The 14,771-nt window shown below is 38.2% G+C and overlaps 1 protein-coding gene across 2 annotated transcripts in view; it reads right to left on the bottom strand.

Annotated features, from left to right (window-relative positions):
- The window catches only part of WDR70 (WD repeat domain 70), a 312,051-nt gene that overhangs the window by 250,138 nt on the left and 47,142 nt on the right, over nt 1-14,771 (bottom strand). For both annotated transcript variants that reach the window (XM_082650638.1, XM_082650639.1), the window contains one exon: nt 7,997-8,056. In XM_082650638.1, coding sequence (XP_082506764.1) covers nt 7,997-8,056 — 60 coding nt within the window. The remainder of the gene's footprint in view (nt 1-7,996; nt 8,057-14,771) is intronic.

Raw genomic sequence — 14,771 nt, 5'->3', positions numbered from 1 at the left:
TGGTGGCACAGTGCTTGAGAGTCAGCCTGCCGATGCAGGGGACACGGGTTCATGCCCCCCGTCCAGGAAGATCCCATATGCCACGGAGCGGCTAAGCCCGTGAGCCATGGTGCTGAGCCTGTGCATCCAAAGCCTGTGTTCTGCAAAGGGAGAGGGCACAACAGTAAGAGGCCCGCCCACCGCAAAAAAGAAAAAAAAGAAAAAAAAAGGATCATACACCATGATCAAGTGGGGTTTATCCCAGGGATGCAAGGATTCTTCAATATATGCAAAGCAATCAATGTGATACACCATATTAACAAACTGAAGGAGAAAAACCATATGATCATCTCAATCGAAGCAGAGAAAGCTTTTGACAAAATTCAACACCCATTTATGACAAAAACCCTGCAGAAAGTAGGCATAAAGAGAACTTTCCTCAACATAATAAAGTCCATATATGACAAACCCAAAGCCAACATCATCCTCAATGGTGAAAAACTGAAAGCACTTTCTCTAAGATCAGGAACAAGACAAGGTTGCCCACTCTCACCACTATTATTCACCATAGTTTTGGAAGTTTTAGCCACAGCAAGCAGAGAAGAAAAGGAAATAAAAGGAATCCAAATTGGAAAAGAAGAAGTAAAGCTGTCACTGTTTGCAGATGACATGATATTATACATAGAGAATCCTAAAGAAGCTACGAGAAAACTACTAGAGCTAATCAATGAATTTGGTAAAGTAGCAGGATACAAAATTAATGCACAGAAATCTGTAGCATTCCTATACACTAATGATGAAAAATCTGAAAGTGAAATTCAGAAAACACTCTCATTCACCCCTGCAACTAAAAGAATAAATTATGTAGGAATAAAGCTACCTAAGGAGACAAAAGACCTCTAAGCAGAAAATTATAAGACACTGATGAAGAAATTAAAGATGACACAAATAGATGGAGAGAGATACCATGTTCTTGGATTGAAAGAATCAACATTGTGAAAATAACTCTACTACCCAAAGCAATCTACAGACTCAATGCAATCCCTATCAAACTACCACTGGCATTTTTCACAGAACTAGAACAAAAAAATTCACAATTTGTACGGAAACACAAAAGACCACGAATACCCAAAGCAATCTTGAGAAAGAAAAACGTAGCTGGAGGAATCAGGCTGCCTGCCTTCAGACTATACTACAAAGCTACAGTAATCAAGACAGTATGGTACTGGCACAAAAACAGAAATATAGATCAATGTAACAGGATAGAAAGCCCAGAGCTAAACCCATGCACATATGGTCACCTTATCTTTGATAAAGAAGGCAAGAATATACAGTGGAGAAAAGACAGCCTCTTCAATAAGTAGTGCTGGGAAAACTGGATAGGTGCATGTAAAAGTATAAATTTAGAACACTCCCTAACACCATACACAAAAATAAACTCAAAATGGATTAAAGACCTAAATCTAAGGCCAGACACTATCAAACTCTTAGAGGAAAACAAAGGCAGAACACTCTATGACCTAAATCACAGCAAGATCCTTTTTGACCCACCTCCTACAGAAATGGAAATAAAACCAAAAATAAACAAATGGGACCTCATGAAACTTAAAGGCTTTTGCAAAGCAAAGGAAACCATAAACAAGACGAAAAGACAACCCTCAGAATGGGAGAAAATATTTGCAAATGAAGCAACTGACAAAGGATTAATCTCCAAAATTTACAAGCAGCTCATGCAGCTCAATATCAAAAAACCAAACAACCCAATCCAAAAATGGGCAGAAGACCTAAATAGACATTTCGCCAAAGATATACAGACTGCCAACAAACACATGAAAGAATGCTCAACATCATTAATCATTAGAGAAATGCAAATCAAAACTACAATGAGATATCATCTCACACCAGTCAGCATGGCCATCATCAAAAAATCTAGAAACAATAAATGCTGGAGAGGGTGTGGAGAAAAGGGAACACTCTTGCACTGTTGGTGGGAATGTAAATTGGTACAGCCACTATGGAGAACAGTATGGAGGTTCCTTAAAAAACTCAAAATAGAACTACCATATGACCCAGCAATCCCACTACAGGGCATATACCCTGAGAAAACCATAATTCAAAAAGAGTCATGTAGCAAAATGTTCATTGCAGCTCCATTTACAATAGCCCGGAGATGGAAACAACCTAAGTGCCCATCATCGGATGAATGCATAAAGAAGATGTGGCACACATATACAATGGAATATTACTCAGCCATAAAAAGAAACGAAATTGAGCTATTTGTAATGAGGTGGATAGACCTAGAGTCTGTCATACAGAGCAAAGTAAGTCAGAAAGAGAAAGAAAAACACGTATGCTAACACATATATAGGGAATTTAAGAAAAAAAAAATGTCATGAAGAACCTAGGGGTAAGACAGGAATAAAGACACAGACCTACTGGAGAACGGACTTGAGGATATGGGGAGGGGGAAGGGTGAGCTGTGACAAAGTGAGAGCGTGGCATGGACATATATACACTACCAAACATAAGGTAGATAGCTAGTGGGAAGCAGCCGCATAGCACAGGGATATCAGCTCGGTGCTTTGTGACCGCCTGGAGGGGTGGGATAGGGAGGGTGGGAGGGAGGGAGACGCAAGAGGGAAGAGATATGGGAACATATGTATATGTATAACTGATTCACTTGGTTATAAAGCAGAAACTAACACACCATTGTAAAGCAATTATACCCCAATAAAGATGTTAAAAAGAAAACTACATTGAGATATCATCTCACACCAGTCAGAATGGCCATCATCAAAAAATCTGCAAACAATAAATGCTGGAGAGGGTGTGGATAAAAGGGAACCCTCTTGCCCTGTTGGTGGGAATGTAAATTGATAGAGCCACTGTGGAGAACAGTGTGGAGGTTCCTTAGAACCTAAAAATAGAACTACCATATGACCCAGCAATCCCACTACTGGGCATATACCCTGAGAAAACCATAATTCAAAAAGAGTCATGTACCAAAATGTTCATTGCAGCTCTATTTACAATAGCCAGGACATGGAAACAACCTAAGTGTCCATCAACAGATGAATGGACAAAGAAGATGTGGCACATATATACAATGGAATATTACTCAGCCATAAAAGGAAATGAAATTGAGTTATTTGTAGTGAGGTGGATGGACCTAGAGTCTGTCATACAGAGTGAAGTAAGTCAGAAAGAGAAAAACAAATACCGTATGCTAACACATATATATGGAATCTAAAAAAAAAAAAAAAATGGTCATGAAGAACCTAGGAGCAAGACAGGAATAAAGACACAGACCTACTAGAGAATGGACTTGAGGATATAGGGAGGGGGAAGGGTAAGCTGTGACAAAGTGAGAGAGTGGCATGGACATGTATACACTACCAAATGTAAAATAGATAGCTAGCGGGAAGCAGCTACATAGCACAGGGAGATCAGCTCCGTGCTTTGTGACCACCTAGAGGGATGGTATAGGGAGGGTGGGAGGGAGGGAGACGCTAGAGGGAAGAGATATGGGGACATATGTATATGTATAACTGATTCACTTTGTTATAAAGGAGAAACTAACACACCATTGTAAAGCAATTATACTCCAATAAAGATGTTAAAAAAAAGAAGTAAATTATTCATTTAAGCAATATTTAAAAATAGAAGTGCTTTAGTGGGAAATTTATGGCTATGACACCTATGTTAGAAAGGAAGAAAGATCTCAAATCAATAACTTAAGCTTACACTTTTAAAAATTACCAAAGAAGAGGAAACAAAACCCAAAGCATGCAACAGGAAGGAAATAAAGATTAGAGGAGAGTTCAGTAGAAAAGAGAAATTTTTAAAGTAAAGAAAATCAACGGGACCAAAAAATAGTCCTTTGAAAATTTCAAGAAAATTGAGAAACTTTAGCTAGATTGGCCAAGAAAAAAAGAAAGAATTACTAAAATCAGGAAGGAAAGAGAAGATAACATAAATTAAGAGGATTACAAGGAAATTCTATGAATTGCATGCCAACCAGTTATATAACTTAGATGAACCGTACAAATTATTAGAAAGACACAAACTACCAAAATGGACTCATGAAGAAAAAAGAAAGAAAATCTGAATAAATTTTTAATAAGGGCTTAAATTAGTAATCAAAAATCTTCCCAGAGGACTTCCCGGTGGCACAGTGGTTTAGAATCCACCTGCCAGTGCAGGGGACACAGGTTTGAGCCCTGGTCCAGGAAGATTCCACACGCCGTGGAGCAACTAAGCCCGTGCGCCACAACTACTGAGCCTGCGCTCTAGAGCCCATGAGCCACAACTACTGAAGCCCTCGTAACAAAACTACTGAGCCCACACGCCTAGAGCCTGCGCTCCACAACAAGAGAAGCCACCGCAATGAGAAGCTCACGCACCACAACGAAGAGTAGCCCCCACTCGCCGCAACTAGAGAAAGCCCGCGCGCAGCAACGAAGACCCAACGCAGCCAAATAAATAAATAAATTTATAAAAAACAAAAAAATCTTCCCACAAAGAAAAGTCTCTATCTATTTGGCTTCAAGGTAAATTCTATCAAACATTTAAAGAATAATTAATCAATCCTTCATAAACTCTTCCAGAAAATATAGGAGAAATAAATGCTTTCAGCGTTCTATGAGGTAAATATTACCCTGATGCCAAAACCAAAGTCACCATAAGAAAACTACTGACCTATATCCCTTATGAATATAAACAGAAAAATCCTCAAGAAAATATCAGCAAACTGAATCTAGACCTTAAGCATCACACCTTACAACCTGGAGATTTCATCTATTGGAAAAGACACCTCCAGAGAAACTCTTTTCAACCTCCCTGGAGAGGCCCCTATCAGGCACTGCTAACCAATATTTTTGCCACCAAACTCCAAGGAACAGATTCTTGAATTCATGTGACATAACACACCTAAAGAAAGCACCGAACCCTGACTGAACCTGCACATCATCTGGCGACCTGAAAGTAAAGATTTCCTGGAATTGAAGCAGATGACATCTGATAAGACAGCTTTCGCAAGATATCCAGAGAAACCCCCGTTAGAAGTTTGTCACCAAACCTTTGATGATGACATAACGCTCCAGACGATCTCCAATATCTATGATCTTGATAACATATGGACTTTAGATAAAAAGTACCAGAAAGTTCTCCCTCCTACCTCTCCTTGTTATTCCAGTGTGATCTTAATAAGTTTCTAATCTATGTAATTTCCTTCTGATGTGAGACACTACACCCAAGAAAGGTCCTTCCTGACACTGAGGGACAAAAGGCTGCTGAAACTAGGCAACCTGACATTTAATCAGTGATGCTTTCAGAGAAAAATCTTGTGATCAAAGGGGTAAATGTAAAAAATTATTAAACAGAAACCTCAATTAAATAGAGTTGGGATACCAGAAACGGAAACCCTGCAATGACAGCAGAGCTCAATAGGAAGAATAAAGACTCCTCTTCTCTCCTGGCAAGGACTCATCAGCCAGTGAAAGGCCATGGACTCTGTTTAGCCATCCAAATTTCCTTTTCACCCCTATAAAAAGGTTCTCCTTCCCTTGCCATGCAGGAACTTGAGCATGGCTCACCATGGTTGCAGACCCCAAATTGTAATTCTCTGCTGATCCCGGATAAACCCATCTTTGCTGAAGAAATACCTGGTAGTGTATTTGTTTCAGGTCAACGGTAAGTATACTGACAAAATAGATACATTTCCTCAATGGCAAGGAGAAAAAAAAAGGAAAAACATATAGATTAAGAGACATAACAAATAAACAATGATGACTCTCCTCAGAGTGAGTCAGATACCATCTGGATACTGATTTGAACAAACTAACTGGAAAAAAATGTATGGGGGCTTCCCTGGTGGCGCAGTGGTTAAGAATCCACCTGCCGATGCAGGGACATGGGTTCGAGCCCTGGTCCAGGAAGATCCCACATGTTGCGGAGCAGCTAAGCCCATGCACCACAACTACTGAACCTGCACTCTAGAGCCTGCGAGCCACAACTACTGAGCCCATACTCCGCAACAACAGAAGCCACCGCGATGAGAAGCCGGCGCACCACAACGAAGAGTAGCCCCCGCTCGCCACAACTAGAGAAAGCCTGCACGCAGCAACAAAGACCCAACGCAGCCAAAAATTAAAAAAAAAAAATGGGACAGTTGAAAAAATATGAATAATGGGATACTAGATGATATTAAATAATTATTGATAAAACTTCAGACATAATAAAGATGTTCTGATTATGAGAGAGAGAAAAGGAGAGGGAGAGGAGGAGAGAGAGAGAGAAAGACCAACCTTATCTCTTACAGATTCATACTGAAATATTTACAGATGAAATCATATGAAGTCTGGAATTTGTTTTTAAATAATCACACAAGGTAGGTAGATGGGATGGGGAGAAGGAGGTTTACTAGAAATGTAAATTATATAGGAAATAAGAGTGGCCTTATGTAGACAATTGGTAAGGTTCAGAGATAAATATATGGGAATTCCTTTCAGTATTCTCTATACTTCTGTGAATGTGTAAACATTTTTACAATAACTAGTTTAAAAACAAACAAAAAAGACCAGCCAGTCACCTTCTTAATCTCTGACATATTTCCAAAAAGTTGAAATACATGCAGGGCAAAGGCAGGACTGCAAAAAAAATTAGTTAACCTAACAGTACAGTTAGAAGCTCTGATTATTAATGTGTAAAATAACTTGGAGTATTTTTTTAATTATATATATTTTTAAAGATAAAATTTGATTTGAAAAAATATGCATATCTAAATAAAACGTGTTAAACATGAACTATCTCTCAGCTGTAAAAATTTCTGGACTTAATGATAGGAAAGCTTCCTTTTAAGTATTTACAGTCTATAATTTTTTTCTTATTTACTTAAAAACATGAAAATTAGTAAAATTCTTTCCTGATTTCAGAATAAAAATATCAAAAGTGTGATTTAATAAAAAGTAGGTATAATATGAAGAATTAGATGGAAATGATTTCTTAAGGCAGCAGTTCTGATATTTCGGTTTCAAGACCCTTTACACTCAAAATTTTTTGAGAACCCCCCAAAATGTCTGTTTATATGAGTTATTTGTGTCAGTATTTACCATAGCAAAAATTAAAATTAAGACATTTTAAAATATTCACTGTTTACTTCATTTAAAATAATAATAAACCCAATGTATTTAACACAAATATTTTATGGAAATGATATTTTCAAAAGCAAAAAATTTAGTGGAAAGACTATCACTATTTTAAAATCCTTGGCTATTAATTCTATCATTTGTGTTACTTCTGGACCTATTTCTATTGATTGATGTTTTCCCCCTCATATGGGATGTATTTTCCTACTTCTTTACCTGTCAGACTTCTAGAAAAAGGTAGCTTAATTATAAAGGGAAAGCAAGATAATTTTATTCTTTCATTCATTCACAAGCAAGTTTCATTCATTCAACTATCAGTTTTTAATAAGATATTATTAAATCTTTTTTTACAATAAGATAAAATGATTTAATCTTATACCTCAAAATGTTTACATTATTAATTTTTAAATAACATAAATAAATATGAAAATATAATCCATAAATCTAAGTAATATAATCTTAGAGCCATACAGTAACTATCTTATGTTCATTTCTTATCTCAACATCCACCTAAAAAATGAACTCAGGCCTCTTACTGATATAGAAATGAAGCTAAGGGTAATGAAAAATTTTCCCACACCATAACAAAAAAAAGTATTTGAGTTTCATTTCTTTCTTTCACTTACAATGTTCCTATATCAAAGAAAGAGGTTTTAAAGCCAACAATAACAATGGCAGTAAGTGTTCCTATTTTAAATGAAATGCAATGGTTATTCTGACTGAACAGAAAAGTAATCTGTTTTCCTTAATGTCTATAGCTTTGTGATACCAGTTGATTGTATAATTGGCCTTAATATAAATATATCTTATTAGTTCACTTTTCCATGAGAGCCCTGTTATTAAGGGAAAAGAATTAAATTTTTAAAACTTACTGTCTTAGTGCCATGCTTCAGCGTTATCTCATGCGAGTCAGGGATCTTTTGGACAGGATTCTGAAAACAGAAAATTCCATGACATTGATGAGTAATATAACATATTTGGGGGAACTACATACCACACTCCCAGGAAATTTAATTTTTAAAAATTGCATCACTGACTTTTTAACACAAAACTTTAAAAAATAGGAAGGAAAAAGTGTGAGTGTGGGACTTCCCTGGTGGCGCAGTGGTTAAGAATCCCCCTGCCAATACAGGGGACACAGGTTCGAGCCCTGCTCCGGGAAGATCCCACATGCCACGGAGCAACTAAGCCCGTGCACCACAACTACTGAGCCTGCACTCTAGAGCCCGCGAGCCACAACTACTGAGCCCATGTGCCACAACTACTGAAGCCCGCGCGCCTAGAGCCTGTGCTCCTCAACGAGAAGCCACTGCAATGAGAAACCCACGCACCACAATGAAGAGTAGCCCTCACTCGCCACAACTAGAGAAAGCCCGCGTGCAGCAACAAAGACCCAATGCAACCAAAAATAAATAAATAAAAATTAAATTAAATTAAAATATTTTTTAAAGTGCAAGCATATCTTATTTCTGCACTTCTAGATAGATTACAATTGGTCACTTTGAGCTGATAATAAATTTATCTTAAATCTCTAAAAAGATAAACCTAAGATATTCTTTAGGTTGTATGAAACCATAAGGTCCTCCCTATATGGAAAATTTTTAAAGTCCTCTTTTCACTGGTACTTGGGCATACCTTAAAGTACTTAATTTATAACACACAACAAAATTTGCACAGGATAGATACATACCTTTTAACCCATAAAAGATTAAAAAACAAAAAACTGATATTCAAATGGTACAAATAAGGAACAGAGTCATTCACTGATTCATCGATTCAGCAGGGTTTTATTAAAGTGAGATTATACCAGATGCTAAGTGGCGTTAGACGCAGCCTCTACTCCTCTCTCCTCCCAAGAAGCATATGGTCTAAGAGGGAAACATCAATGACTCTACTTCAATATAATACATGCTATGTTACAAAGGGTATGGACAGAATAACTGAGGGATGAAGAAGATGGATGCATAAATCAGACATAAGAGGTCACACACTGATCTTTTAAATAAGAAGTTTCATTGTTTAGTCAAGTCTCCATTATCCAAGAGCAGCGTAGTTATACTAAAATTCTACAGCCATTACAAATTCATGTTAGGATTATCTTGCAATCCACTTAATTAAACATGTTCAGGGAATTCCCTGGTGGTCCAGTGGTTAGGACTCTGCACTTTCACTGCCAAGGGCCCAAGTTCAACCTCTGGTTGGAGAACTAAGATCCCACAAGCCATGTAACACAAGCCACATGGCATGCCCAAAACAAATAAACAAACAAACAAAAACGTGCAATCTACAGAATTTGGTCCCTAACTTCCCTCTTTCTTTAGGATCCTTGATGAACCAATCAATCACTAGTTCTTTCTATTTTATCTTAAATCTTTCCCCTACCATGGCTCTTTCTCCTCAGAATATGAACAATTTAAGTACGTCCCATATTGGGACTTCCCTGGTGGCGCAGTCGTTACGAATCTGCCTGTTAGTGCAGGGGACGGGTTCGATCCCTAGTCTGGGAAGATCCCACATGCTGTGGAGCAACTAAGCCCCCATGAGCCACAACTACTGAGCCTGTGCTCTAGAGGCCATGGGTCACAACTTCTGAGCCTGCATGCCACAACTACTGAAGCCCGCGCACCTAGAGCCCGTGCTTCACAAGAGAAGCCACTGCAATGAGAAGCCCATGCAACGCAACGAAGAGTAGCCCCCACTCGCCGCAACTAGAGAAAAGCCCGTGTGCAGCAACGAAGACCCAATGCAGCCAAAAATAAATAAACAAATTTATATTTAAAAAAAAAGTACATCCCATATTAAAACACACACACACCCCAATTTCGCCTAGGTTTACTGCTATACCACTATCTTTTCCTTTACAATCAAGCTTCCTCACACTACAGTCTGCACTCATTGTCTCTACTTTCTTCCACCCCTCTACCTCTACCACTTTGGCACCTGTCATTTAATTCCCAATACCCAGCACAGTTCTTGGTACTTAAAGGACTCGTAGTAAATATTTCTTGAATGAATAAATAAGTCACTATAAATGTCCCAGGACACTTTTCAGAACTTAATCTGCACGTCTGACCTTTCATCAGCATGATAACTACTTAACTATTTCCTCCAACTTGAAACTATTCTTTCTTGGGAGGAAACAGCCTTGACAAAAAGCCAGAAAATCTAGGGTTTTAAAATCAAGCTCTGATACTCATTAACCTTGTCATAACCTCAGGAGAGTAATGACTCTCAGTTTCCTCATTTGCAAACAGGATAATAGCACCTGCCCCTTAGGTTACTGTGAGGTAAGTGGTTTAAAGCTCATAATACAGAGTTCGGCACAAAGTAGGTACTCAATAAATGACAGCCACCATTTATTCTAAGGCTTACCTCCTGTCTCTCTTGTCATATTATCTTAGTCTATTTCCAGGCTTCTCTTCCTTTTTACTTGGCTAATTCCTACTCACCCTTTAAGACGCAATTCAGATGTGACCTGCTCCTGGAAGCATTTCTCAACATTTCAAACTCTGGGTTAAATGACCCTTCCATGCACTCCCATGACACCCTCTCCTTGTCTATCATAGAACCTATCATAATACATTGTAATTTTTGACCGGTCTCCCTCCACACCACTCCGTAACCAAACTCAAGAGATGCTTCTTAAAGACCGTGTATATATATCGTCTCTGGGTCCCCAATCCACAAAACACCTGGTATATGGCAGACACAAGAGTTTTTGGAGTGTATTAATGGCCCTTACAATGTCTACCTCGTAAATCACATTAGATTATTTTTAATTTACCTCAAACATTAATGTTTATGTCCATAAAGAAGAACCGGTAGGTGCTATCCATCAGGTGAACCTGGTGAGTCAGAGTCATATTTTCCAAAAGTGAAAACCTTTGAAAACCAAATGATTCTACCCCAGACTAAAAGCAAATGTAAAGTTGCAAGTATAGAGAAATAAAGGCAATTTTGTCTTAAACTATTTGCATCTGAGAAGTGGCTATAGTTGATTGCCACCACAGATCAGTAAAGAAGGAGATCAGGAACCAAGAGGCACTGAACAAAAACACTTACCTCATAGTAACCCAAGGAACTGCTGGAGAATTTGCAGTTTATTTCAAGACAAAGACATCACACTATGGTTTAATATGTTTTGGAAAGTCCTGCACACAACAATATTGGAGATACCAATATTCCAACACAAATTCCAAAATAATTTAAAAGTTGAACAAATGGATTCTGGACTACCCCTACATTAAATTATGTAAACCACTGCTCCCTTTGCAGTTGACAATATTTGTAAGTAATAAAAACTCATGTAAAGGTGCTAAGTACTCCTGAAAGAAACAGGAGAACAGTTCAAATGTTTTACTTAAAGAAAAATCTATTATAGTATCATTTCATAACCAACTCCTTTTTCATCACTCAGGAAAGAAAAACACTGTCACCAGAAGGAAGGATGAAAATTATTTCACTGAATTCAATGCAGAACGTGCCTATATACAGACAATTTCTGACATTTAAAGAAAAAACTTACAAGAATACAGAACAGCTCAGTATTTACAGTAGGAATGAATTAAATGTTTAAATAAGTATTGTTTAAATTTAAAATCAAAGTTTTACTGGAAATCATGTAGGGCATAACTCATAAAAAGTCCATATAATTGGCACAACTAAATCATCTAAAATAGTAGCAATCCATCTTTTGGTAGCATATCACTTGATGGTGACTGTTCTTTTTCCAGAACTTTTACTAATGACTTTTTGAAATATGGCTCAGTGTGAAATTTGCTGTAACAGTAAAATATTTTCAAGATTTCCCTGCCAGGGGACATCATAAACTACAAGACTTCAAATGAAGTCATTTATTACCAAAATTCATAACAAGAGCTACAGTCTTAATGGAAGAGAGGAAAAGATACCAGTTTTTGTTTTGGTTTGGTTTTAAATGCCAACCAAAGGATTATTTCCCAGGCTCTTTCGTTTACCCCAGTAAGAACAATGATAGCAAACATATCTAGAATAACATGAGCAATTCCATCTGATATACTATACATACATCCTTGTAGTGTTTTTCAAAAGACTTGCAAATCATTTATTACCTTTCTGGGGTAATATGTCATAAATTTTAGAAGTTATATATGTCTAGTAGTATGAGTCAAAATAAAAAGTCTACTCAGTAATAAAGATCTACCACAAAGTGGCTAACAGTTGGGACAGAGAATGGGGATTTCCAACCAGGAGTTTGAAAATGAGTGCCACTTTCTCCCAGAAACCACTTTGGAAAGAGTTACCAGTGCAGAACCAAAAGCAACCAGAATTAGAGTCCACTCTGGTGTAACTCTTAAAATTAATTCATTTATTCACTCACTCACTAATCACACATTCATTTAACAGCATGTATTATTTAATTATATACTACATACCACATACCAGGAACTAAGTTAAAGATAAAAAGACCAATAACAAAGACTCTGCTCATGAAGAACTATCAGTCCAGCAAAGCAAAACAGACAGGTAAACAAACAGGCAAACTAAAATGTTTCAGATGCTATGACAGAAGGATACACAGGGTTCAGCACTCAATTCCACTGTGCCTGGGGAAGTAGAGAGTGATTAGAAAAGGCTTCATACAAGAGATGTTTGAGATGCTTTTGGAAAAACAGAAGTTCCCTAGATGAATGTGGAGGGCATCTAGGCGAGAATAAGATGAATCTTGACACTTTCTGATTTGCAAATATTTTTGCCTGGCTAGAGTTTAAATTCCTGGGCAGGAAGAAGGAGAAGGATGTGTGGTGTCGGGTGGGGGGGGGGCAGGTATTTTATTTTTAATGTTAACCCAGAGAGTTCATTATGAGCTAGATTGTATACAATGCCAAGAATCTGCAATTTAAGCTCTGAGTCATGTAGAGTAATTTGATAAGAATTGAGATTTCAAAAAGATCACCGAGGCATCAAAAGACACAATTAACACGGTGAAAAGGCAACCTACACAACGGGAGAAAATATCTGCAAATCATATATCTGATATGGTGTTAATATCCAGAATATATTTAAAACTCCTATGACTCAACAACTACAGTGAAAAAAACCCAATTCAAAATTTGGCAAAGAACTTCAATAGTTATTTCTGTAAAGAAGTTATACAGATGACCAACAAGCATATGAAAAGAGACTCAACATCACTAATCCTTAGGGAAATGCAAATCAAAACCACAATGAGAGGGCTTCCCTGGTGGCGCAGTGGTTAAGAATCCACCTGCCAGTGCAGGGGACACGGGTTCGAGCCCTGGTACGGGAAGATCCCACATGCGCGGAGCAACCAAGCCCATGTGCCACAACTACTGAGCCTGCACTCTAGAGCCCACGAGCCACTACCACTGAGCCCACATGCCACAACTACTGAGCCCATGTGCCACAACTACTGAATCCCGTGCGTGCACCTGTGCTCCACAACGAGAAGCCACTGCAATGAGAAGCCCAACCACCGCAACAAAGAATACCCCCGCCCGCCACAACTAGAGAAAGCCCGCACGCAGCAACTAAGACCCAACACAGCCAAAAATAAATAAATAAATTTATTTAAAAAAAAACCAAACAACCCACAATGAGATACCACTTCATACTCAATGCAAAAGCTAATACTTAAGGGAAAAAAAGAAAAACAAAATAACTCTTAGCAAAGATGAACAGAAACTGGAACACATACACTGCTGGAGGGAAATGGTGCAGCTGCTACGTAACACAGTATGGTAGTTCTTAAAAAAACTTAAACAAGAATTACCTTATGATTCAGCAATTCCATTGGTGTATATACCCCAAAGAAATGAAAAGCAGTGTGTCAAAGAGGTGTTTGTACACTCATGTTCAAAGCAGCTTTATTCACAATAGTCAAAAGGTAGGAGCAACTCAAGTGTCCATCCATGGATGAAGGAACAGTGGTATAAATATACAGTGGAATATTATTCAGTCTTAAAGGGGAAGGAAATTCTGACACATGCTACAACATGGATGAACCCGGAGAACATTATGCTAAGTGAAATAAGCCACTCACAAAAAGAGAAATACTGTATAATTGCACTCATCTGAGGTATACAGAGTAGTCAAATTCATAGAGACAGAATGCACAGTGGTTGCCAGAGTTTGGGGGAAGAGGTGGAAATGGAAAGTTGTCGTTTAATGGCTATAGAGTTTCTGTTTTGCAAAAATGAAAAAGTTCTGGAGACTGGCTGCACAGCAATGTAACACTACAGAGCCGTACATTTTAAAATGATTAAGACTGGGACTTCCCTGGTGGCTCAGTGGTTAAGAATCTGCCTGCCAATGCAGGGGACACAGGTTCAGTCCCTGGTCCGGGAAGATCCCACATGTCGTGGAGCAACTAAGCCTGTGCACCACAACTACTGAGCCTGCACTCGAGAGCCTGCGAGCCACAACTTCTGAGCCCACACACCACATCTACTGAAGCCTGCACACCTAGACCCCGTGCTCTGCAACAAGAGAAGCCACCACAATGAGATGCCTGCTTGCCGCAACTAGAGAAAGCCTGAGTGCAGCAACAAAGACCCAACACAGCCAAAAATAAGCTAATTAATTAATTAATTTTTAAAAATAAAATAAGATAAATTTTAAAAGATGATTAAGACTGTAAACTTTACA

This window comes from Grampus griseus (assembly GCF_964374135.1).
Source record: "Grampus griseus genome assembly, chromosome: 3".
In the NCBI taxonomy this organism is placed as follows: domain Eukaryota; kingdom Metazoa; phylum Chordata; class Mammalia; order Artiodactyla; family Delphinidae; genus Grampus; species Grampus griseus.
This window is presented reverse-complemented; position numbering and strand designations above follow the sequence as displayed.